At 39.5% G+C, this 26,276-nt stretch overlaps 1 protein-coding gene across 1 annotated transcript in view; it reads left to right on the top strand.

Moving 5' to 3' along the window:
- HEATR1 (HEAT repeat containing 1) overlaps nucleotides 1–26,276 on the top strand; it is a 53,027-nt gene that overhangs the window by 141 nt on the left and 26,610 nt on the right. The window contains exons 2-22 of the mRNA XM_077813452.1: nucleotides 505–670; nucleotides 2,364–2,580; nucleotides 6,149–6,290; nucleotides 6,809–6,910; nucleotides 8,229–8,369; nucleotides 9,414–9,625; nucleotides 11,641–11,774; nucleotides 12,430–12,538; nucleotides 12,950–13,060; nucleotides 15,247–15,364; nucleotides 16,538–16,645; nucleotides 17,044–17,139; nucleotides 18,172–18,260; nucleotides 18,601–18,812; nucleotides 19,500–19,621; nucleotides 20,302–20,499; nucleotides 20,872–21,055; nucleotides 21,599–21,747; nucleotides 23,492–23,684; nucleotides 24,275–24,447; nucleotides 25,747–25,914. Coding sequence (XP_077669578.1) covers nucleotides 529–670; nucleotides 2,364–2,580; nucleotides 6,149–6,290; nucleotides 6,809–6,910; nucleotides 8,229–8,369; nucleotides 9,414–9,625; nucleotides 11,641–11,774; nucleotides 12,430–12,538; nucleotides 12,950–13,060; nucleotides 15,247–15,364; nucleotides 16,538–16,645; nucleotides 17,044–17,139; nucleotides 18,172–18,260; nucleotides 18,601–18,812; nucleotides 19,500–19,621; nucleotides 20,302–20,499; nucleotides 20,872–21,055; nucleotides 21,599–21,747; nucleotides 23,492–23,684; nucleotides 24,275–24,447; nucleotides 25,747–25,914 — 3,120 coding nt within the window. The 5' untranslated portion in view covers nucleotides 505–528. The remainder of the gene's footprint in view (nucleotides 1–504; nucleotides 671–2,363; nucleotides 2,581–6,148; nucleotides 6,291–6,808; nucleotides 6,911–8,228; nucleotides 8,370–9,413; nucleotides 9,626–11,640; nucleotides 11,775–12,429; nucleotides 12,539–12,949; nucleotides 13,061–15,246; nucleotides 15,365–16,537; nucleotides 16,646–17,043; nucleotides 17,140–18,171; nucleotides 18,261–18,600; nucleotides 18,813–19,499; nucleotides 19,622–20,301; nucleotides 20,500–20,871; nucleotides 21,056–21,598; nucleotides 21,748–23,491; nucleotides 23,685–24,274; nucleotides 24,448–25,746; nucleotides 25,915–26,276) is intronic.

The raw sequence follows: 26,276 nt of genomic DNA, 5'->3' as shown, positions 1-26,276 counted from the left end.
CCCGCCGTGAGACGGGCAGAGCCATTCCCCCCCCCCCCGCCAGCTCCCGGGTGCGTGGGCGGCGGGGACCCCCCATGAGGCTCGGGCAGAGCCAGCGTCCCCCACTCCCGCCCCCCTCTCGGCCCGGCAGCGCTGGGGTGTCTGGCCCCTGCTGCATGGAAACACCCCGGGTGCTTGGGCAGAGCTTGTGCTCTGGGAAATTTTTCAGCGCGCTGGGCCCGGCCGCCGGGGGGTGATGAATTGCTCTGTGTCGGGGTGGTGGCGAGTCACCGGGAACGCAGCAGTGTGAACGTACAAGAACTTGGTATGTCCCGTCCCCGCGCTACACCCGCGTGGGCCCGCTGAACGCCTTGGTACCAACTCGCCTTCAGTCAGTTGCTCTGGTATTTTATTGTCGGTAAACTCAGGCTCTGCAGAAAACTAGGGCAGAGATCAAATGCAGTTTGTTGCAGGGTTGCTTTGTTTGTGTGTGGTGAGTTTTATTTTACTTATTTTAACATTTAGGTTTTTGCCAGAGAAATATAGAAAATGACGTCCCTCGCCCACCAGCTGAAACGGCTCGCTCTCCCTCAGAATGACCCCAGCCTTTTGTCTCGAAGTGAAGCAGCATCCTTGCTGTTTGATTGCAAGGAAGCTGCCAATATTGACAGAGACACCTTCTTTGCAATAGGTAAGTGCGACGATTGAGACACTGTCAGCTTACAGAGTAACAGCCGTGTTAGTCTGTATTCGCAAAAAGAAAAGGAGTACTTGTGGCACCTTAGAGACTAACCAATTTATTTGAGCATGAGCTTTCGTGAGCTACAGCTCACTTCATGGGATGCTTAAACGCCACATTTCTGTCAGAAAATGTTATGATCTTCTGTTGTGGGTAACACTATGACTGAAAGTGATTAGAGGAAAAAATTGTCCTATTTTTCTTTGTGCCTTTGAAAGCACTTCGATTTAGTTAGTTTTCTCTTTCTCTTTTATAGTCTCCCTATTTGTGTAAGTCTTTCCCACTGGAATGTAGGAGAGTAAAACTTCTTAAAATAGAAAAATGTGTTTGTAAAACCTCAGAAGTTACGAGAGAGATTCCGGGGCAAGCGTAGTACCTGAAACTACTTTTAACCTAGTTTATTAAATCGACCTCGTTTTAACATGATGATGACCTTTTAGCTTATCTCAATCTATATCTAATGTAACATAGGTATCTGTTAACTTTGAATTTAAGCACCAAGAGAATCCATGTATTTCAGTGGATCTCAAACTTTTGAACTGTTGACCCCTTTAACATAGCAAGCCTCTGAGTGCGATTTTCCCCTCCCTCTTTATAAATTAAAAACACTTTTTAATATATTTAACACCATAATAAATGCTGGGTGTAAAGCGGGGTTTGGGGTGGAGGCTGACAGCTTGCAACCTCCCCTATAATAACCTCACCACCCCCTGAGGGGTCCCAACCACCAGCTTGCGAACCCCTGATGTATTTGAACATTTGTTTCTCTCATGTCTCCCTCTGTTGGTTGGTTTCCTTGCTTTACTTGCACCCAAAGTCACTTTGCACTTAGTTTGTAGTATTTACAAGCCTGTCTACAATAATTAAATAGTTTTTTTTTAAATTTTATTATGCTGTAAAAGGAAGAACAACTCATTGGCTATATACGCTGTTCTTTGCATCATGCCTATGTATCTCATAGATCAGAAAATAATGTATTTTAGTTTAGTTCTAAAAAGTTTTTAATTTCTTATGCTTGTATTTTGGTGAAAAGTTATGTTGTACTTTTCCCCCGCCAATTTAAAAACTGTCTAAATGCAGCAAAAGCTCCGCTCCTAGACATGTTCAGTGATCGTCTGTAGAAAATTCCATTTTGGTTATTCTGCTGTGTGTTCTGTACATAGTAGACACTTAATACTTTTTACCATTGTTATAGCGTTTTGCTCCTTGTAACATTCCTATAAGGCAAGAGCAATAAGTACTGATTTTACAGATGAAGAAACTGAGGCAGAGGGAGGGTATGATTTGTCCAAATTCACAGATGGAACTTTACTGTCAGAGTGGGAATTAGAATTACAGAGTTACTGGTTTCTACTCCTGTCCCCAGATCTCTAGTAAACTATGCTTGCCTGCTTGAATTGTTGTCTATCTCTAGTGTGGCAAAATATACTTTGTGTAACAGTATGACATTACAGTTATGGGAGGGGGGAAAACATTTGACCATAATAGTTTAGTTTGCATGACTCATTCAATGAAAGTGATGTACAGGAGTGCAGTATGAAATAGCAGACTAATGTTGATGATTCTTCGATGGGTAGGAGAAGAATGTTTTGAGGTAGAGAACTTGTGTTGTGTGTTAAACCATTTTCACCATTTTCTCTCCTAGGGTGCACTGGCCTAGAAGAGCTAATGGGGATTGATCCTTCTTTTGAGATGTTTCATTCTACTTTGTTCAGTCTTACATCAAAGGGCTTGGAACGCAGTGTTCAGACTAAAGCAGTAAATGAGCAGCTGGATGAGAATATTTCATCATTCCTGATTCATTTGTCTCCTTACTTCATGCTTAAACCAGCACAAAAGTGCTTGGAGTGGCTAATTCACAGGTAATCATATAAATCGCATGCATAAGTTTATGAGACACACACCTTTTTTTTTTTTTTTTTTTTGTTAGAATAGTTTGGGTGTGATTTGAACTTAGATTCCTTGAACTACAGGTTCAAATCCTGGCACAATCAACTCAGATGTTCATCTTTACTAGGCAAGATAAATTTAGTTCCTTGCAAATTAGAATATGGGTCTGTTACAAGAGAATTTAACAAGGGTCTGTATGCTCTCTGGGACTATTAAAGATTCCATGGCATTCTGTGTATGGGTTTGTCTAATTGTCCTTTACCAAAGTTTCTCAGTTCTGTGGTTGGCTCTTCTGGGACGGAGAAGCAGCTGTTAACATTTTGCAGGATTTTATGAGGTGTTATACCAATAAAATAAAAACCAGCAGGATCTTATTAAAGGGGAAAAGGCAAAATGCCACATTTATTGTGTATACAGGAAGAATCATAGTAAGCAGTTAGTTATAACTGTAACATTCCATTCAATTCCATATTTGTTCACACACACACATTCTGCAAGGTTGTTATCATAGTTACCAGCCTTAGAGTTGCTCATGCCAAGCCACTGGCCAGGTGGCCTGCACATGAGGAGGGAGCAGGGCCTTGTCAGATGCTCATCTGATGCTCCTGGAAGTTGGTTTGCAGAATCAGACCCCAAAATTCTCACTTTCTAGAGTCCATTTTTATAGGAATTTCTTCCTATGCCAGTCTATGGGAATTTCTTCATCATGCTGTTGCTGAATCAGTCAGCAGATGGCACAGTCCTGAAGGCTCCATGCTGCCAGATGTTATCTTGTTCTTTGGTTCTCCCATCCTTGAGGCTGTTGGGTGGATTCCAGTCTTCTCTCCGGGGGTCCTCTGGTTATTTCCACTTGACGCTTTCTTCAGCTGATGGACACTACATTCTTAGGCTGGCACCTCCCTGATCATTCAGTTATTATCCACACCAAGCATCCATCCACATACATCCTCTATCTCTATTTTAATCACAATTGTTAACAAAGCGAGATGAATATGACAAAAGGGCGGGGAGTCTCTGGGTGCTGTTTCTGTTGTTACAGAGTATTGCTTTGAGTCTCTCTCTGTGTGAGTAGTTTGTTGTTACAAAGAATTGCTTTGAGAACAGACTCTGTCTTAGAATGTACTAACACAATTAGCAGCTTGCAAGTTTCACACATAGAGCGAGAGAAACCGTACCAAAAACCAAGAGATCTCTTAATTAGTAATACCCTGGAATTTAAACTATGGGGAATCAAACTCATTTGTGATTTTAATACAGAACTTCTTTAATATGATCCAACAGAGGCATTTATTTGATAACGTTCAGAATGAAAGAGGCTATGTAAAATTGATGTATTTTCAATGTAATATGTGAACTCTGTCCGGTATAGTCTAGTGTAATATATTGGTATGTGCTAAATATTTTTTAATTCCAAGGAACTGAAAAGAATGGGAGATAAAATGGACTAAATATTTTCTAATATGCTACTGTCCTTATTTACATAAGATGTTTGCAAATATAGAAAGTGGAAAATATTTAATAATACTGAAGCATGAATGGCTGTTGCAAATGCATCCATTGGGTTGCAGAATTGCTCTGCCCTGTTATGCTGAAGCTCAAACTAGGTTATCATAATGATCCTCGCTGGCTTTAAAATCTTTGAAAATGAAATGTTTGTTTCCCTTTAGCAAGAGTTGTCAATTAATCGCAGTTAACTCACGCGATTAACTCAAAAAATTAATCATGATCAAAAAAATTAATTGCGATTAATCGCAGTTTTAATTGCACTGTTAATAGAATACCAATTGAAATTTATTAAATATTTCTGGATTTTTTTCTACATTTTCATATACATTGTATTCTGTGTTGTAATTGAAATCAAAGTATATGTGTTTTTTATTACAAATATTTGCACTGTAAAAATGATAAACAAATAGTATTTTTCAATTCACCTCATGCAAGTACTGTAGTGCAATCTCTTGTTGTGAAAGTGCAACTTACAAATGTAGACTTTTTTTGTTGCATGACTGCACTCAAAAACAAAACAATGTAAAACTTTAGAGCCTACAAGTCCGCTCAGTCCTACTTCTTTTTCAGCCAATCGCTAAGATAAACACGTTTGTTTACATTTACAGGGGATAATGCTGCACTCTTCTTATTTACAATGTCACCAGAAAGTGAGAACAGTCATTTGCATGGCACTTTTCAGCTGGCATTGCAAGGTATTTACCTGCCAGATATGCTAAACAACTGTATTGGCCCTTCATGCTTCAGCCATCGTTCCAGAGGACATGCTTCCATGCTAATGACACTCGTTAATTAAATTTGTGACTGAACTCCTTGGGGAAGAATTGTATGTCTCCTGCTTTCTTTTACCCGCATTCTGCCATATATTTCATGTTATAGCAGTCTCGGATTATGACCTAGCATGTGTTTGTTTTAAGAACATTTTCACAGCAGATTTCACAGAATGCAAAGAGGGTACCAATATGAGATTTCTAACTGACCCGAGATTTAAGAATCTGAAGTGCCTTCCAAAATCTTAGACGGACAAGGTGTGGCGCATGCTTTCAGAAGTCTTAAAAGAGCAACACGTTGATGCGGAAACTACAGAACCTGAACCACCAAAAAAGAAAATCAACCTTCTGCTGGTGGCATCGGACTCAGATGATGAAAATGAACATGCCTTGGTCTGCAGTGCTTTGGATTGTTATTGAGCGGAACTGTCATCAGCATGGACACATGTCCACTGAAATGGTGGTTGAAGAATGAAGGGACGTGTGAATCTTTAGCGCATCTAGTACATAAATATCTTGCAATATCGGCTACAACCGTGCTATCTGAACACCTGCTCCCACTTTCAGGTGACATTGTAAACAAGAAGTGGGCAACATTATCTCCTGCAAATGTAAACAAACTTGTTTGTCTTAGCGATTGGCTGAATAAGAAGTAGGACTGAGTGGACTTGTAGGCTCCAAAACTTTACATTGTTTTATTTTTGAATGCAGGTTTTTTGTACATCATTCTACAGTTAAGTTCAACTTTCATGATAAAGAGTGCACTACTGTACTTGTATTAGGTGAACTGAAAAATACTGTTTTGTTTTTTACAGTGCAAAGATTTGTAATCAAGCATAAATATAAAGTGAGCACTGTACACTTTTTATTCTGTGTTGTAATTGAAATCAAAATATGTGAAAATATAGAAAACATCCAAATATATTTAATAAATGGTATTCTCTTATTGTTTAATAGCGCGATTAATTGCGATTTAATTTTTTTTAATCGCTTGACAGATCTGCTTTTAACTAATTAGAGTAGAAAGACAATTTCCCTGTGAGCAGGTTATTCCATAACTGCTGAGTGCAGGGTGTCTTGCTTTTTGGACTGAGCATCTGGTCCTGGATGCTGTCGGAGACAGTATACAGGTCTAGATGCACTTCATGCCTGATTCAGCATGGCATTCTATGTTTCAGGTTTTTATTTGCAACCTGTGTTGCAAGAATAGCATGTATGGACCTCGTGCTATGAAATTTCTGATTGTGTTTGCTTTTTTCCTTAGGTTTCATATCCATCTTTACAACGAGGACAGTTTGGTTGGTTGTGTCTTGCCGTACCATGAGACTAAATTGTTTGTGAGAGTTATTCAGCTGTTAAAAATTGGAGACCCAACTCATAAATGGAATTGGTTGCATCCAATTAAGGTAAAATAGCTAAAAGATACAGTTCAGAGGATGTATGAGAAATAGAACTTAGTAAGGTCCTGGTCCTGATATTGTATCTATTATCATGCACCTCCTCCCCCCAATCCCCTGTTTGCAGCTCTATGGATGTGGGTCGTGGCTACAAGATTCTGTTGCAGCATTGGGACTACAACATCCACATGTTGTTCCTGATCTCTCTCTTTAAAGGAGAATTCATTACAGCCCTGGTTTTGGCAAAGGGAAAAAAAATCTGCTTTTTATTATGCAGTATGTTTGCAGTCAACTTGGAAACATATAAAATTATATGTACAACTAATTGATATAAAATTAAGGGGATGAAATGAAGTCCAGTGAGAGGAAACCATTACTTGTTTCAGTTTAAATCAGGATATCTGTGATCATTTAATATGGTTTGGAGAGATGAATGAAGTTTGTGTGTGTGTTTGATTTCACTTTAGTATATTCTAATTTTATTTATATTTTTTAAATCCTTTTTCTTTTATTTTTGTCTTGGACAGAAACCAGGAGTCCCCCTTGCTAGGGGTGCTTTGATTACACACTGCTACAAAGACCTGGGTTTCATGGATTTCATTTGCAGTCTGGTGACAAAATCTGTAAAGGTTGGTAAATTGTTCTAGTTCTGCTTTCTGTCTGTGTGTCTCTTCCCCCTCCCCCCTTATGTATTTGCATCATGATGTGCTATTTTTGCACATTCTGAATTGTGTAGCACTAAACGTACTCAATACACAGAAGCGTCTGAAAATCTTTTTTCTTTGCGCCCACTCTGATTTACAGAGATGTTAGAACCTAATAGAAATTAGTGTAATATTGTTATTGGGAACAGTATTGAAAATTCTATGGATCAGACCATTGGTCTTTCTGCTCTGATGTGTTGCTTCTGGTGGTGGCCAATATCTGAGGCAAAATTGGAAAAATCCCGAGTGGGAGAGACAAAATGTGCAGTTGGCTAACTTCAGCACTGTATATACAGTGAGAGGTGAAGGGGAGAGGGCACTTTAGCTGGAGGAGGCTGGGGCAAAGGAGATTTGTTTCTTGGTTAATGCAGGAAATTGACTGATGGCCCAGAGTGACTCCAGAAGATTTTTACTGTAATCCTTATGGAGAAAATTGAGATGCTTTAAGTTTATTTAAAAAAAAAAAAAAGAGAGAAAAAACCACCTGATTCCTGTCACGCTGTTTGAAAATAATTTTTGTGCTTGGGCACCTCTTTGTAGTTGTCATGGCTATTTTAAGTTTGTGCTTTGAAATGTTAACAATAGTTTTAAATTGTGGATGTTAGACCCATTGATCTCAAGGTGGTAGAAAGAATCATAGTTTTAAATCACTGGCCCAAAAAAACCCAAAAACCTTGTAGTAATAAAATCTTAGAAGAAAGACAGATGTAGCAATTACATTTTCTTAAAATTTTGGAATATGCCAAGATAAGCAAAATGCAAATACAGTGGATTACACTTATTAGCAACTTCTCAGTTCCTGACAAAGGGTTGCTGTTATTTCGAAGTTGCCAATAAACGACAAAGTAGGTTTACCGGGCTGCAGCCAGGAAAGGAAGCTCTGGGGCTTGCCGAGCATCAGCCGTAGGCATGTTTGCAGAGTTGCAGCTAGGAATGGCACATCCTAGTGCTTCCTTCCCTGGCTGCAGCCCCTCAAACCTGCCTGCAGTCAGGGCCTTTCTTTCAAAAGAGTTCAGTCAGTGGCATGCCATTGCCAGTATCCAAATCTCATTAACAATAAAGTCAATGGGCCAGGATTGGTTCCTGGCGAAATGTTGCTGTTAATCAGAAGTTGTTAATGTCAGAAGTGCTATTAAGCAGAATCCTGTAGTAACAGGAACTCTTAACATGAGACCTTAAATACTTTAATTATGTTTTTGATCATCATCCTAATGCCTAAGTAACTATTTCCCCTTCATTCTAGATCTTTTCTGTACATGATGGCAGCGTCTCTCAGTTGAGGGTCCTGTTTACTTTTTACGCCTCCACCATTGTGTCTGCTCTTGGTGCTGTAGAGAAGATAACAGACACTATAGTCTCCAAACTGCTCCCTTACGTACAAAAGGTACCCAGTATTTCATTCTCTTGCATGATACAGTGTGGCTTATTTTGCCAGCTGGAATCCTGTAATTAGCTTCCAAAAGGGATTTTCTCCCTGGAATAAATTAGAAAAGAGACTAGGTAAACAAAACATAGCTCACTTTTCTGTGTTCCTGTGGCTGCTTCTGCTAACTATGAAAGATGTACAATACCTGTTTACCTCACAATCCTGCATGATGGAGTAAACCTTGACCAGTTCAGGATTGCTATTGTTGGACTGTATAAGGAGCTGTGTCCGCCTGGCTTTGATCTGATATGCTTCTCGTAATACGGCACCTCAAGGCTAAGGGAGTCTGGATAACCATAGCTAAAGCCCTCCCAACTTCGTTGGCCGTGAAAAACGCGTCATGGACTGTGAAATCTGGTCTTTTGTATACTTTAGTGTACAGATTTCATGGGGTAGATCCGCCTTTCTCATTCTGGGGGTCCTGACCCAAAAGAGAGAGAGATGTGGGGAGGGAGGGGGAGGTTGCAAATTTATTGTAGGGGGAGTGTGGTATTGCCACCCTTGCTTCTGTGCTGCGTTCAGAGTTGGCAGTGGCAGGAGAGCAGTGGCAGCTGGCCAGGCGCCCAGCTCTGAAGGGAGCACCCTGCCAGCAGCAGCGGAGAAGTTAGGGGGCAATACCATACCTCTCCACCCTCACTTCTGCACTGCTGCCTTCTGAGCTGGGTGGCTGGAGAGTGGTGGCTGCTGACTATGGGCCCAGCTCTGAAGGCAGTAGCGGAGAGGTAAGGGTGGCAATACCATAACATACCATCCTTCTGCGCTGCTGCTGGCGGTGGCTCTGTTTACCCGCTTTGCTACAGTGTTAATGTCTTTTTAATATGTCTTTTTTTCTCTGTCTAGATTTGAAGTTTAATTAGCTCACTAAAGCTTTAACATGATGAAAAGGGGATAATGCAATTGCATTAGTGTTGGCCAAAGAGTATCCTGTACCCTTATTTAGACAGACTTTTTTTAAACTTAAACTTGGCAGAAATGCACTTTGAATTCTTTCTCTCTTGGTAGGGTTTGAAATCCTCTCTAGTGGATTACAGAGCTGCAACCTACATGATCATCTGCCAGTTGGCAATGAAAGTGACAATGGAGACCTCCTTGGTGCAGTCCTTGACATTACAGATCAGCAAGAATTTGACCAAAACACCTTCTCTAGCCAGAGAAGGATTGGCCTGCCTGCTCGTTCTTCTTCAGAACCAAAACGGAGAGGGTCTTGGGAAAAAGTAAGTGTACATGAGTTGACAGATTCCCTTTTAATAGTTGAGTCCTAAATATCATTAGTTTCCATCTTAAAAGGATTCTGTCATTACGATAGGGTGGTCACAGCACTATAGTTAAGGCTGAGACTACCATACTGTTTGACAGTCAATATTTCAAAGTGCTCTAAAATCCACCTGCGTAATCAAGATTGTTTTGAAGATTTCTGTGTCTCGTCAGGGGTAGAGTTAGTGGTACAAGTTTGAGGTCTTTTTGTCCAGGTGTTCCTCAGATATAGCTCCTCCCCAGAAATAAGCTGCTTGTAATATTCAGGTATCAATCGCAAAAGCATGAGGAGATTAGCTTGAAAACTGGCATGCCACAAGAGAGGCTAGGGTAGAGTCCATAGTGCACATTTGGGGTAATTTGGTCAGTGGTTTTCTGAGTTACAGCCCCCCTAAAATGAGCTGCTTATAATATCAGGTTCTTATTTTTTTTATGCAGAGTTAGAAAGAATTTTTCTTGACATGTATAGCATGGGCTGCTCCTGGAACGGATATTGACCAGTACTAAGAACCAGTTCAAAAATATTTCTGAAGTTACTGCACTCTGGAAGCTTTATTGCTAATGCTTATTCATCTGTGAGAGCTATTGTTTCCTCAGAAACTCCTTAGAGAGTGAAACACAGAGTAATGTGTTCACATGGTGGCTTAGAGGAACAAGCACTTGAATGCCAGAGCCATTAGTTAGAATCCTCTTCTCTGGAGTTCTGCATTCGGAGTACGTTAGTGTGGTCAACCCACCTTTCCCTTGGTGTCCGGGGCCATTATGGTGCTCCTTTTGGAAGTGTTAATGGTGTATGCAATTCTGAGGAATTTTAGCATCTACTTATCTGCCCAAGTCCTTCCCTGGGACGGTTTGGTGGGCAAGACTGTGTCCAGGATGTGAAGCCTGGGGTGGGGACAGAATGATACGGAAGAACTAGTTGCCACATTGCAGATGATAGCAGAGAGGCCAGAGCAAGAGTTCCAACCAGAAATGAATCAGTTCTCTTGTGGGATAGGTTTGCTGAACTCCTGCTGGGCACTGGGAACAGACATCCTTGGTGCTTGGCACAGGCACACAATGCTCATGCAGTATGGAAAGCTGGTAAGATGCATAATCAATGTGTGGCACAGCACCCAGGCACTGAGGTGGGGGTGAGAATATCCGCTCAGATGAATGGAGCACTTTGCAGTAGCTCAGAGCTATTGTTTCAGGTCTCATTCATTACCAAAAGGGTGTCGTCCTTCCATCTGACCACATCCCATTGAGATGAGTATGCCTCTGCAGTCCTTCTGCTCCCTTTCCCCTTATATCAGCCCCAGAGGCCATGCAGAACAGTCTGCCACCCTGATCAAAACTTCGGTGTGCAACCCCCTCCTCATAGGCCTCGGGTGGCAGATTTGGCCTGGCTGCCCCAGGCAGCTGCCTAGTTCACATGTAACTAGAGAGGCCTCTGCCAACCCCCTTTTCCTCCCCCCTCCCCTGAAGTGGAGTAGAGATTCTGGGGCTCCCCTCCCTTTAGCTGGTAGATGTGCTCTTTGCAGCCCACAAGTTACCACCTTCCCTTCTGCCCTTGGATCACCTGTCCTAGCCCAACTGGGCACTGGAGGAGGGCGGAGCTAGTAGTTGAATGGTGGTGAGGTCTTCTAAGGAAGACCCACTCATCTCTCCCCAACACATACAAGTACCCCTCAATCTTTCCCTTTTCCCTACCACCACTACTTCAAGAAACAAGGGAAGTAGACTGCCCAAAAACAAGGCACAGTTATGGTTGATTGGCAGTACCTTGTACCTTTGCAGAATGTGAAATGCACCAATTCTTAAACCGGTGAAAACTGGGAAATGCATCCCCTGTAACCCTTTTTATTTTTTTGATTGAGGGTGAGCCACTTCACAATATGATGTGGACAGTTGAAAGTTCTATATAATAGAAGGTGATGGCTAAGCTATAACCCAGAGCAATATTCAGTCTTTCTTTTGGTGTTCTCCTTTGCAGGCCATTTCGTTACCTGTGTAACATTCCAGACCTGGTTACTATCCTGCATGGCATTTCAGCTGCATATGATGTCACTCCCCTTCTGCGTTACCTGCTGCCGCACCTGGTTTGCTCCATTATTGACTGCGCTGCTGGTATATTAGCATGTGCCCAATGTTTTTTCTGGGTAAACCCTTGTAGCAACTTCGCTAGATAAATCAGTTTTAATTGTTCCTGATGATAGACTACTCCAAACTGTGAGGAACTGCTCGTGGTCTTCTTTCTATGAGGCTTGTGGAATAGCTTTGTTTTTTTTAAATGCAACAGCAGATTAGTGATGTGCTAGGCACCTAGATATTCATTTGCAGTGCTCCGGTGAGACTAGATCTAGTGAGAGCTAGTCTAATTTTACGAAGATCCTTGTCAAGTGCTGCACATAGAACGTCGCTTGAGAGACCATATGTAACAGTTGCCACAATTTTTACTCCAGCCATATAGTGATAATACTGAGCAGCTCGTAATATTTAATCATTGAAAGATCTATAGGAAATAAATAACCTTTATGGTCCCCATTTTACAGGTTGGGAAGGTAAGGTACAGCACATGGTTACTTGACTTGACCAAAGGCACATAGCAGGATAGTGTTACAGATGGGGTACGTTCCAGTCTCCCATTTATGTGCTTAATCCACAAGAAACTGCTGTCTCTTTTTTTTCTGTGGTTGTTGGTGTAATAAATGTAGAGAGTTTATTTTAAAACAACTGTTCATCTTGCTTTTAAAAAATGTCTAATTGTGTGTTTCTTCTTAAGAGGGGCATGAGGAATCTGAAGTGACAGATAACCAAATCTATAAGAGACATCTAGAAGCCATACTTACAAGTGTAGCACTGGAAAAGGATTTAGATCGCCTTTTGGCCTGGTGAGCTAATTTCGATTATTTTCCACAATGTATGTTAACTTCAGCTACAATAGCACCTAATTTGTGACAACATAATTAGCATTGTGTCAGAATGTCTGTTATCTTCCCAGCTTTCATGGGTTCCTGACGCGCCCTGATCCTGCAGACATATTGGTGTTTGAACTCTGGGTGTTTGACTTCACTGGGATGACTCCTTTGAGCAGAGTTAAATACATGGATAAATCTTTGTCGGCTTGGGGCCTTACAAAGAGAAATTTACTTCGGGGATGAAATTTAAACTCAGAAGAAAACCTGTATTTATAACATATGCTATGAATCACAAAAACTATTCTATTCGTCTCAATTAATAATGCTGACGATTAGTGTTGTCTTGTCTACATGTCTGTTTTATTTGTGTTTTTGTCACTTTAGTAAATTTCTTGAAGAGTTTATTTCCTATGGTGTGGAGAATGAATCTGATTCCACCAAAATGGCTGTGCTCAATAAACAACTTCTTCCTCTCATCAGACTTCTTGAAAGAAAGTAAGTTACTTTTTATTTCCTATGCATTTTGTGCAGTATGAAAGTATGGTAAGTCAACTGTGAATCAATATATTCTTCTGTTAGTAATTTGTGTTCATATGGCATTTACCTAGGGTACCTTTATCCTAATTGTGACTTCATACTTGTCACTTAGGTATGCTGAGTGATTTATGTAAGCATAATTTTGGTCTTTACAGTACATGTAATTAAAGCCAAATCTATCCTTGTACATTCCCCATCACCTTAATATCTGAGCACCTCAGCTGTTAGCCTCTCCCAGCACTCTTAAGTTATACTGAGCCTTTTCTGTTAATCATTTATACTAGTGGTTCTTTATATTATTGACCAACTTTATGAAAACACGATCAGATTAATACCCTTTGAAGAATTACTTGTAAGTGGATGAAGCTTTTTTTAAACAACTAACAAAATCATCCAAAGCACGGGACATGGTGGTGATGGGGGACTTCAGCTACCTAGATGTCTCTTGGAAAAATTATTATTATTACCATAATAATACCTTGAGTATTGCTCATTGCATTCACTGACAGTGCTATTTTAAAGGTGAAATTGTAAAGGGAAGATCTGCCTATTTTAGCTATGTATTTTTTATCAACTGCATCTAAAATGATAGTACCATAGAGTAACAATTATATTTTTTGCTCAAACATGAAAATTCAAGAATAGTCCAGAAGGAAGACAGGTAGTCCTTAAGAAAGGAGTATGAAATAAAAAAGTTCACCAACATGAAGATCCTGCATGTTCAGACATGTTCTGTTCATCATCTTCAACGCAGCTTCCTCCTGAGAAGGAACACTTCTCATGATGTTGTTTCATTTGGGCCACCAGGCCTTGTATTTCTGTGTCGTACTGTTTGCATTTTGCACACATGCCGGTCTTACCCACAGGTAGAGGAACTTCATTTAAAATATTCCCAAACTGGGTTTTTTTTATGGCCTGCTGCCATTATAGGTTTGCCCTTCTAGTGAGAGAATGGTACTGTAGATCTCAAATCAATGAAGGCTATACTCAGAAAAACCTCAAGACTTTGGGAATATGCTGCTTAAACAGTTTCACTTTTGTTTCTATTGCCTGTCCCTCCCTTCTCACATTTTCTCCAGACTTCTTCTCCTTGTCCAGATCTATTCCACCCCCAACCATCTTCTGTTCATTGAACTTTTTGAATCTCTGCACTTTTAGAGAGAAGTAAGGGTTTGACTTTGTGTACACAAGTTTGCAGAGGGACAGTAGGGTTGAGGTCTGTTGTTTCTCATTTCTAGGTATTATTTATTTACAAACATTTTTGCTATTAATAAGTATGTTATCTCTGGAGACACAAATCCACAGTTTGAGAACTGCAAAACTAAGCATCTCTGGTGGTATCTTCTAGACTGAGTACTGAGTCCCGTTGGGTAGATAGAAAGGTTAACCTAAATAATCTATACAGAAGCCCCTGGAACCCCATAAGATTGGGTCCCTTAATCTGTGAACTTTTGGAACTCATTTACAAAACCTTTTTTAAACATTACATGAATATATTGTCTCATACTATAGAATTAGAATTTATAATCCCTATTCCATGTTGAGATACATTATAGCTCAAAGATATCTTAATTAAAACTATCTTTAGACAGGCTTTTTCTTCAAAAAGCATTTTATCCCAAAAATCCGATTTTATTTATTTATTTTTATGTTATTTTTATTTTTGAAATTATTGATATCCATCCTGGAGAAGACTGAGAAGCGACATAACAGTTTTCAAGTACATAAAAGGTTGCTACAAGGAGGAGGGATAAAAATTGTTCATAACGTCTGAGGGTAGAACAAGATGCAGTTGTCTTATAAATTGTAGCAAGGGCAGTTTAGTTTGGCCATTAGGAAAAGTTTCCTAACTGTCAGGGTAGTTAAGCACTGGAGTGAAGCGCCATGGTAGTTTGTGGAATCTCCGTCATTGGAGATTTTAAAAAGCAGGTTAAGCAAACAGATGGTCTAGGTAATACTTAGTCATGCCTTGAGTGCAGGGGACTGGAATAGATGATCTCTCGAGGTCCATAGAATCAGTCCTATGATTCTGTGATTCAAACAAGTGTTCCAACATTCTGTATCCTCTGCATGTATTTCTGTTGTAATTGGTGCATAACTTCTATAGTAATTCTCTGTGCATTGTTTCTCTTGGTTGTTGGCAGATATCCTAAAGCCTTAGACTTGGTACTGGAAGAGTATCTGAAAGATGTTATAAATCAGAATGAGCAAGATCTTTTCCACCAATTTATCTCTCTCTCAGTGAGTGGCAGTAAATATCAGGTAGGTAAGGACCCAATTTCTGGACCTAAATCAACTCTGGTATGCTGCCTTGAAGCCAGTAGTATTATACTGGAATGTATCTGTCGTTTCTTGTCTCTCTCTCTTTTTTTTTTTTTTTTTCTTGCATTGTGACTGATTTAAGTGCCATTGTGCTTGATCAAAACTGTGATAATGTCTACAATTATCAAATGTAAAGAGCAACTTGAATAAATGGCTAGTAGCTTATATTGTGCTGCTTTGGTCATGATTTCTGCTGTGTTGTGACAAGGTCACATGTGCCCCAGTGTTACTTTGGGACATTGTCAATGTCTTGCAAGCTGGACAGAACTGTCAAAATTAGAAAAGGTGGCAGCGGAGTGACGACCATTATTCTAATCAAGGAAGGTTGTGAAGACATTTTTCATAATGTTGTTGTGTTGATTTTTACTCATTTCAAAGGCTGATGATATTCAGTGACTAGAGGAATTTAGTGACTCTAAGCTTCTTAGCATGCTGTCTCCAAAGAGAAACAAAGCCTGGGCATATCACATACCAGTGCACAGCAAAATCATTTGTACTCCACGCTTTTTTTGTCAAGAAAACATTAATGTGTGGTTTTGTTTTTTGGTTTTTTTACATTCTTTTATAGCTAAATTTCTTCATATTCAAAGCTGGCTACCTCCAAATCAAACATGCAAACTGGTAAAGATTATGGGCCATTAAAAGCCGTGTTTCAGACACTTTAGGCCAATTCAAGAAAACATAGCTGCATAAATAGCGCAGATTCTATAAATGGGTGGCCAACTGATGAAATCATGGTATGTAAAATTAGGACACAGGACTCCGTGTTCAAGCAACTTCAGGGTTGCTGAGATAAGCTGCGGGCATCTGGTCTATTCGAGTTACCTTCTTAGCTGCCTCTATCTGGGTTCAGTCATTCAAGTTTTCTCAGAACCCTTAGATAAATGCAGTGTGGGCGCTTCCTTACCTTGGCAGAGTGAGAATTTAGGGCTTGTGTACACATGGACAACAAGGAGTCCGGTGGCACCTTAAAGACTAACAGATTTATTTGGGCGTAAGCTTTCATGGGTAAAAAAAATCACTTCTTCAGGTCCATCTGAATCGCAATTAATCGCAAAGTTTAATTGATTAATTTTCAACATACATTGAGCAACTGTGCAATGTACATTTCAGTTTCTGGAAGACTCGGATACCTCTCTGGTGCTTAGCCTGAATCATCCACAGCCACGCGTCAGAGTCTTGGCTGTTCAGCATTTGAAGGAGATCATTGAAGCATCAAAGGTTGGTACCTCTGTCTCTCATTTAAAGAAGTTAAATGATGTCTGTTATCTTCAGAGGGTCTTTTTATAGAAACTTTAACTGAAGACAAGACAAACATCACACTAAAATATGACAAATACATTATCCTTAATGTTGTTTTCAATCAGTTCAGTTGTTGTTTCTTTAAACTTGGATCCTGTCATCCAGAGTCTGGGTTTAATTCCAGTTTATGAAGCTGCTTGTGGTCCCACAATGGAGTCTGATACTTCTGTTTCTTTCTTCCACTGGTATTAGCAGTTAGCATCTCCCTAACTGAGGCTTTTATTCTCCTGTACTTGAGTTCATATGTCATGAAAGTTATACTGCCAAGAAGGCTTTAGAAACTAATGTTCCTTAACTGCTTTTCCCTCTTTGTTCAGGAGGGCTTTGACAAGTCCTTCATAGAAGAAGCCATTTTTGCACGACTTATGGATGACAACGTGGAGGTTGTTATGACTGCTCTCAGTGCCTTGGAGGTAAGTCAATGTTTCCTGATAGGTCAAGTGAGATTTTAGCTATTTCTCTATATTCAGAAGCGGTCTGGAATTAATGCTTTATATTAATTGTGCCTTCCCTTCCACTGACCCCACTGGCATTGACAAGAATTTGTGTGTAGCTCTATCCTTTTAATAGGACCAAGAAGCAAAAAGCTAGCAGACTATTCCTTACTTTACATTTTTTTTTCTCTTCTTGGAGACTACTAAACCCAGGGTACTGTGTTGATCTGGTCACTAGAACATATTTTAATCCAGAGTTCTGCTCATCCTATAAACTACTCTGTCCATTTTATGCAAATAAATAAGAGGATCCTTCAGCCCCCTCCCAGAAAAGCTCTAGGTGTTAGGAAAAGACATCTGTGTCAAAGTTTTTTGGTCTTGATAGGGATAAGCATGCATGCATTCTTTTTTTTTTTTAAACACAGTTGATTAGAGACAAACTTACTAAAGTCTTGCCTAATATTTCTACATCAGGCAATACTGTATGTTGTGGGAGAAGAGATCATTACATAAACTATTTTTAATTATTACATCTATTAGTATTTCTGGTAGGATTTTTCCTTGTGACACTTGTAGAGTGGTTGATTTTAAGAAATGGTATACCAATGACCACAAAGAGAGATGAACAGAACACATGAATGATCAGAAATAAAACTTTTTGTTAGCATGTGTTGGGGTTTTTTTTATTTGCATTTAACAAATACTACATAGAGGAAAAACTTACTTCATTATGAAACATTCTGGTTGTTTCAAAATCAATGCATTTTCCATCCAGCTGTGCATTCAGACCATATTCTTCATGGATCTAGTAAACCAGAGCTTGCTAGAAGTTACTTTAATTTTCTTTTTCCTTATAATAAACATACTAGCTGATCAACATAAGTTCACTTATCAGTGTTTAATTTTTCTATTTAATATGATCAGTGATGCACTTGCTATCACAGTTTCATAGATTATCTTATATCTTGTATATTGGTCATTTAATTTTTGCATCCGTTGATTTGTTTGTAGATTTACAAGGGACAGATCAGTCCAGAAATAACTGTTTCAAGTCTGTTGACTCTATTTCAAAGAGTTGATCTTTCAAAGAATGGGAAGTGGTATGTGCCTGTGTTTCTTTTGTCTTCCCCTTTCTCCCCCCCAAGCTTTTAATATTAATGGATGGAGCTTGGGTTGTGAGGTGGTTGTTGTGGGTGGTGTGTGTCATATCTTAACTTTGGATTCTTTTAGTTGTGGTAATTTTATAGTGGTAATTTTATATTGAGAGAGACTTGAAATTACTTGATATTTTTTGTGACTTTCATTTACTCTCTGGCTTGCTATTCAAACTCTAATTTGAATCAATAGGAAATAGAAACAATTTGGAGAAATGTTATTGGTGATGTAATCAAGTGGTGCTCCTTCAGCGTTTTTTTTTTTTTCTTTTTTCCTGCGTTCTAGGTATAAGGTTCTTGAGGGAGCAATAAACATTTTATTCAAAGAAGAGATTCTGAATGAGAGGGAAGAGCTATTAAATCAAATAGTAATGCAGTTGCTACCATTTATGGTAATCACTAATAATAATTCAAAATCTGCAGAATGGAAAATGGCAGTTTGTCTATCAGAATCTGGCCTCTGCTCCCTACATCCTTTGTTGAAGGGCTGGCCAGAAGGTAAGCTGTTAAAAACAATTGGTTTGAGTAAAGAAAAAGTATTGGACATTAGAACTTGATACTCATATAGGTGGTAGAGAGCTGGGCCACCACTAAGAAGTTATCACCCCTAATGTGTGTCTAAAAGCTTTGGAAAGTGGGTTATGTATTCATACATTAAACTCTTGTGATTTATTTATTCATTTATTACTCAAATTTAAAGAAATACTTTGATATGAAGTGGGATTTTTTTTCTTTTGGTTCATTTAACATCTATAATTGTAACTGATTTGAGGAGACTTTTTTTGGGACTTTGATTTGCCATGTTGAGGCCAAGTCATCTGGACTTTAATGAGGCAAAATTCTAGTTGAACTCAGGTTTAAAAGGAACTTTAAACAATAGAGGAAACAGTGAAACGGGGGTGGCTGACATGTTGAGTAGTGGGATCTTTTTTATTTTTGAAAGAATAACATGTTCTTAGAATAAACTCTTCTGATGCAAACAGAGGAGTGGGATTAAGCAAGGGAGGTCAAGAGGCAATGCACATGGAAAGCTTCAATAGTTTGAGAGCTTAGTAAAGAAAAGCAAGGATGTTGGTGATAAGAAAATTAATTGCTTAAAGTGTTTAAATATTTCTAAATATTGTCAAGCTATCAGTGTTTTCACTTGTGATTCATGTATCCACCTTTTCTGTTTTATGGAAATAGCTTTTGAAAAAGTGATAAAATCCATCAAGTCTGCAGATTTGGTTGGTATGGCCAATCAGAAGATGATCCTGCTGTTTTCTGATAACATAGCTTCAGGGGATCCTTCCTTAATGTTACAGATGGTATGTGCACAATTAAAATACATTCTTTTTAATGGTAATCCAAACTTCTGTATGTACTTATAGATGATTGCTATAGCAGACAGAATGAGATTCGTGGGACCGTGAAATATGCTGTTTGTTACATTTTACAGCATTATCCAACTGATGATACAATATATTTATGGCATAGTACCAAATGTAATGATCAGAATAATTTAATGCCCATTAACTCTCTCATAAAAAGGAAAACCTTGTATACGACACACAGAATACTACATTTAGGTGCCTTATTAGTGTAACCATAGCAAAACTATTTTATGGGCATTATGTTTCCCCCAAAACATTTGCCAATCAGAGAACAAATATGTAATGAGTTTGAAGGTCTCTGTCCAGTTTAGACAGACAGATGTCCATGGGCAAATGTTCACATTGCCTATTGCAATGGCATTTTCTGTATTGATTGGTACCCTTGTTGGAGGAGAGACCAGTGACTGAATTGGCCATAGAAACTGACCTCGCACCAATAGAGGTGTTAATATCAGGTCATAATTAAGGTAGTTGATAAGGAAGTGTGGGAAAGTTTAGAACTTCTGCTGCCTGTGACATTGCTGGAGCAAGGACATAAAAAGAGCATATTGTGACGTCTCTTACACTGTTGTGGCTTTTGGGGTTTGTTTGTTTGTTTGTTTGTTTTTAAATAGGTGGAAGGTCTGATACATGTAGCTGAAAATGAATCTGACAGCATGAGGCAGAAAGTAACTGCTCACGTAATCAGCTTTGTGCTTGTCCAGTGCTGCTGTAATTCACAAATGGAAGAAAGTTATTGGTCATTGGCTCTCAGAATCTTCAGTCTTCTGGAGGGAAAAATAAGACAACTCGAAGGCAGTCATTCTGCAGAGGTAAGAATTAAGTAATTTTGTAGATGATACTCCTTTTGTTGAGAGTAAGGTCTCTTTCATAAGTAGAGTAGCAAGATCAGCAACGTTGGGATGGACAGAAAATCTTGCCTCTGTTCCTTTAAAAAAAAAAATACACTTGTCAGCATTTTCTTAAGGCTGGTATTAAGACTTCTAAGGGTATGTCTTCACTACCCGCTGGATTGGCGGGCTGCGATCGGTCCAGCGGGGATCGATCTATCGCGTCTAGTCTAGATGCGATAAATGGACCCCTGAGCGCTCTGCCGTCGACTCCCGTACTCCAGCGCCGCAAGAGGTGCAGGCAGAGTCGACGGGTTGTGTGGGTGTACATTCAAGTTATGTTTTCATTCTCAGGTGATTCCTGCAAAATGGCCTATTGAGTCAGTGCCTGGGGGCTTGGTGTCAGTCGAGTTGTTGAATAAATACATAGAAAAGCTCAACTGTGGTCAGGCTGTTGATGTAGAAGATTCAGCCATGCTCATGCTTCTCTTGAAAAGCTTTGTTAGTGGCCTGAAGCCTCCCATATCCTTTATGAAAGGTAAGCTTCAGAACTCAAACCGCGAACCTTCACAGACCATGTGAAGTAAGGAAGAAAAAATTAGGTCCATGGGATTTTTTCCCCATTAAAAGTTGTTCTCCAAAACACAGACTTTGCTTTCTTATACTATTTTGTTACACTAAACAGATTTCTAGAAATTTCCTTTCTCTAGACTTGAAAACGGCCACATTTCTTAGATTCTTCAGCTGCAAAGTTGTTGGGGGAGTTGTTTCAGGGGTATGGCTATGCTGCTGACTCGGGCTTGGGTTGCAAAGCTATAAAATTGCAGGCTAGATGATTGGGCTTTCAGCTGGAGCCCAGGCTTTGAGGCCCTGCAAAGGGGGAGGCTCTGGGAGCCCGGGCTCCAGCCTAAGCCCAAACGTTAACACTGCAATTTTACTGCCCCGAAAGCCTGAGTCAGCTGACCTGGGCTGGTCATGGCCATGCCTTACGTCCTTTTTCACAGGGTGGACATACCTTGAAGGTACTTTATACAACTAATAATGGGGTTTTTGTTTTTCTCCGTCCTGCTCATGGCCATAGATGAAATCTGGTGGAATCCTGAAAGTTTGAATGAAAAGAGCAGAGAGTATTTACACCTGTTGTTGGGGCTGTTTGACGTCATTGTCAGTGGAGCCAGTGAGGGAGCTGATGCTCTTCAGTTCAGAGCACTGCTGAGTCTTTTGTTCAAGGTATTTTTGTGTGTGTGTTTTTTTGTTCTTAGTGAATATTCTGAATTATTTCTTTAACTTGTTTTGAATCGCTACATAAAATTTAAAGAAAGCTGAGAACAATTCCAAGGGATCCTGCTTAAATATTTATTTGCTTCATGGTAACATCTGAGTGAGAATGGAAGACTGTTTAAGCACTAAGCAATGTATTTCTGTAAAAGGTTTGGTTGTGGGTTGTCTGAAGTCCATTACGATTTCTAAATATAATCTAAGACTAAATACTGTATAGTGCAATTCAGGTATTTTAACATAGCTTTTTGTGCACTAGTCTTCATTGATATACAGCAGAAAGCATTTAATAAACATCCTATAATGGTTTAAAATTTGGTCTCAAGGTCTTTTTACAGAAGATTTCATTATATGGACAGTTTTTATAGCGATTATGATTGCCTGAATGGAGAAATGTTTAACACTGCAAGGCAGACCTGCTTCAAATAGAGAAAAGTAGTTGTGCTTAACTATGTCCAGTTGTATATCTTGATAACATAACCCATGAAATCTAGTTAGCTGTTTGGTTTACCATATAACATGGTAAGAATGCATGTAGTATGTTCGGGGGGGAAAATGACCTGGGGGCCTGGCTGCAGGGTATGAGTGGGGTGCCAGAGCTTGGCTGCAGGGAGCCAATCTCCTGGGCCAGGCAGCCCCTATCCCTCCCTGGCTGCAGAGTGTCCTGTGAGCCAGCAGGTGCCAGGCCCAGCCAGGGTGTGCTCAGTGGCCAGTCTGCATGGAATGAGAAGGAGCCAAGGACGTTATAGACAGGACTGGGTGGAACTAGGTATGGGCCCGCCCAAACAGTGGAGCCCCCCATAAGGAGCAGGAGCCAGGCACAGGTAGTGGAGAGGTGGGGATCGGACAGGCTTTGTGCGGGGTCACTGCCTGATCCCCTGTCCTCCCCCATTTCCTCACTGCCCCTATTGTCCGCCCAGCTCCCCTCTCCTCCCTACCAGGGCTTCCCACTGCCCCCCTGCCCAGCTCCCCTTTTCCACTGGGACTCAGATTTCCCAGGGCCACCTACCTCCACATACATCTTTTGTAGTGACCTCTGCTACTTAGTGCATAACCTAGTCTCCCTCCTTAGAAGAATTCTGGTTGCGCCCCTGAGGATGGTGCCAAATTGTCTTTCAGTACTTTACTCTCAAAAAAGCTGTTTGAGGTAGGGGCTATGTTTGTACACCACTTAGCGCAGTGGGGCCTCAAACCAAATTGGGGCCTTGGGCACCACAATACTCATATTTAATAATAATTATAAGTTAGAACAGATCATTAGATGACAACCACAAATCAAACTGAAAAGATAAGGTTCCAGTTTGTATTAAAAGTACAAGAGCTTCAGAAATCCTTGTGTCAAATGACATTGATTTCAATAGTCTCTGAAAGAAAAAGTTTAAAAAAAAAAAAAAAGACTTCAGTTGAAGTAAAATTATAGAAAGCTCTCAGGATGGCATAAAGAATGCTGCATGCAGCAAGGGGTTAACAGCTGCCCAAAAAAGGACAGAGTCCTCAAACAAGGAATAAAAATTCTTAATGTTAGCTTTATATTATGCTCAACACTTTTAGTCTCAATCTAAATGAAATGGGTGTTTCTGTAAATACCTTTTCAAGCTATAATAGAAAATATAAGAGAAAAAGTACTTTGCATAAAAGAATGTAAAGGTACACAGGACAAAGAGGTAACAAATATATTTAACTTTTTATTTTAAAGGTACATTTAGAAGATTCAGAGGATCTGTTCAAATTCCTTTCAGTTTTATGGACCTATAACTATAACCTCTCAAATCAGCTAAACTACACAGTGAATGCGATGCTACAGACTCGAGCTTTGTATATAGGGTGTGCAATGCTTACATCACAGGCTGCCCAAAAGAAAAAACAGCTGGTATCAGCCTCTTCCCCAGGTACAGGGAAACCATATACTTCTGTCTTGCTAAGGCTTAGTCACATGTTAATAAAAAGTGATATCTGTGCTCTAGAAAAAGTGTTAAACATTCATTTTCTTGTCATGTTGTTTCTGTCTGTATTATGAGTGCTACATTTCTTGTTGAAACCATACATTTGAATTTCCTTATGTTTTGTCTTTGACAAATCAAAACCATAACAGAGCTGTAGTGTTGTTTTCATATGTAATACTTGTGCATGCAATTGTCAAATCACCACCTGCTTTTGAAATTTGTGTCTGAGAAATCACACCATGTTTTTATGTAGAGCGTAACACAAATTTTAAACAAGAAAAGGATGCTACATAGGCTTTAGTAGTAAAACTTAAGTCCTTCATTTTTAAACAATAATATAAGCATCTTGGTGATGAAATTTATGGCCAGATTTCAACATGGCTCATATTAGAAATAGTTACTGTATATCCCTCAAGATTTTTAAGGAAAAGAGCAGACCCTTTAAATATAAAGGAATCTGTTGGTATTGCTGTAGATAATAATGTAAGAATTCTAACTGCTCAGTTTTAACAAATTTTTTCCATTTTCATTTTTAGTGGTAATATCTCTGCTGATTAACTTGGGGAGTCCCGTGTGTGAAGTGCGAAGGGCTGCTCTTAATTGTCTTCGTTCCCTGACTGGAATAAAGGAGTCTCCATTTCATCCCATTCTTCATAATCTGGTACAAAAAGCGGAGGAGATCTTAACTGATCCCCTCTATGTGACTCAGGTAAGATTTTTGTTGAAGTGCATGTGAATGAAATAAATTTTCAGGGACCTACTTGGAATTCCATCTTCTCTATTGGCTAGTAGAGATCATGTTACAGACAAGGTGCTTGTCTATTCTCTCCCACCCCTATTTGGTTTAGGAGACCACTCATTCTGCTTTCTTGAGTGTGAAGGGAAGAGCCATTATTGGCATTGAGAAAGTGGAAAGTCTGGTTTTGGGGAAGGAACTATCAAAATATTTGCCAGGAAAACCAGAATGCAAAAGAAATTGCAGTGGAGCTCACTTAAATACTTGAGGACTGAATAAATATGTTTAAACCACTGTTCATATAGTGAAAAATTAAATGCGACTTGAAAATCAGCATGTGTGTCTATAACAAAATTATATAATTTGCAGATAATTTGTATTTCAAAACATACTAACTTTTAAGATTTTTTTTTTTTTAAGAGATCCTCTGTTGAATAAGTAGCCACATTTTCTTGGACAATAATTACTAATAAAACTAGATGTGGAAGGCAGGGCGGCAAGGCTATTGGTGAGAAAGCTAGCATTTATTGAAAAATTTGGTGGTTCTCGCCCTGTGTCATTTTTCCCCTGGAATCCAAGGCAATTTCTGCTGGGCCATTGGGGTGGAAAAAGAGGCCACAAGCCACCAACCCTCTTCTCCAAAGGTTGCGCTTGCTTGGAGGAAAAAGGCCCAGGAACTTGTCTGTTTTCCCCTAGAGAGAAGCTTGTAAAGGGAAAAGTAGACATTTGAAGCCTCTTCCCACAGTTAGCCCCCTGGATGAGAAGGATTGCAGATTTCAGAGTAATAGCCGTGTTAGTCTGTATTCACAAAAAGAAAAGGAGTACTTGTGGCAACTTAGAGACTAACCAATTTATTTGAGAATGAGCTTTCGTGAGCTACAGCTCACTTCATCGATTGCAGAGAAGGCAATCCCAACAATTTTAAAACACACACTGAGTTTACATTATTCTTTCAAGCAGTGAATGGGCTGTTTTGCTAATGTCCTGTGAACCAGCCAGATTTTGTATAGAGCAATAGATTCATAAAAGCTTGTATCTGTACAGTACACATTATTTGAATGTGGAGTGTTCATACGTCTGTCATGTAAGAGAGTTTGATTTTTCTCTTTCAGTCAGAAATAAACTTAAGAAGGACTTAAAAATGAATAATCTATTAAATTTACTCACATCTGCCTCACATTGCATTCACTTTAAAATGTTTCAGCTTTCTGGGGCCCTTAACTTCTCTTGGAAGGACTTGTTTTTCACTTTTTTTTTTTTTTTATCAACTAGAGTTTGGGAAGCTTGTTTGAGGAACTGCAGACAGAAAGTAAACAGAAATCTCAGCAGAAGAAGCTGTTAGAAGCTTTGGAACACATGCTTGATTGTGTACAAGACCCTGGTTGTCCATCATATGTTGCAAGAAGCTTGATGAAGATTCTTCAGCAGGTCAATGGTGAGGTGCGTGTGGGCTTTCTGGTTTTAAATTTATTTTATGGATAGGATGTAAGATTTGTTGGGCTTTTTGTTTAAATGATGGAAGTATCTTGAAATGTAGAGAACTCAAAAGATGCAGCTTTATTTAGCAACGGTAACTTTGAGTAACTGCTGACTTTATGTTCTAGTATTTTTGGCAGACATTTGGATGATACTTTAAGATGGTATGCAAATGTGACACATCTGCAAAATATAACTCAAAGATTATCACAAACATTTCCATGCTCCAGCCATGCACTTTTTCTATTGTAGGACCACTGCACCAGAGTCCTTAGGCAAATTTAAAGTCCTCCTGGCTCTGGAACAAGGTCTCAAGAACATTTTTC

The sequence above is a fragment of the Eretmochelys imbricata genome, chromosome 3 (genome assembly GCF_965152235.1).
Source record: "Eretmochelys imbricata isolate rEreImb1 chromosome 3, rEreImb1.hap1, whole genome shotgun sequence".
NCBI lineage: Eukaryota > Metazoa > Chordata > Testudines > Cheloniidae > Eretmochelys > Eretmochelys imbricata.
The sequence above is the reverse complement of the archived record's forward strand: the minus strand, read 5'-3'. Positions and strand labels throughout refer to the sequence as shown.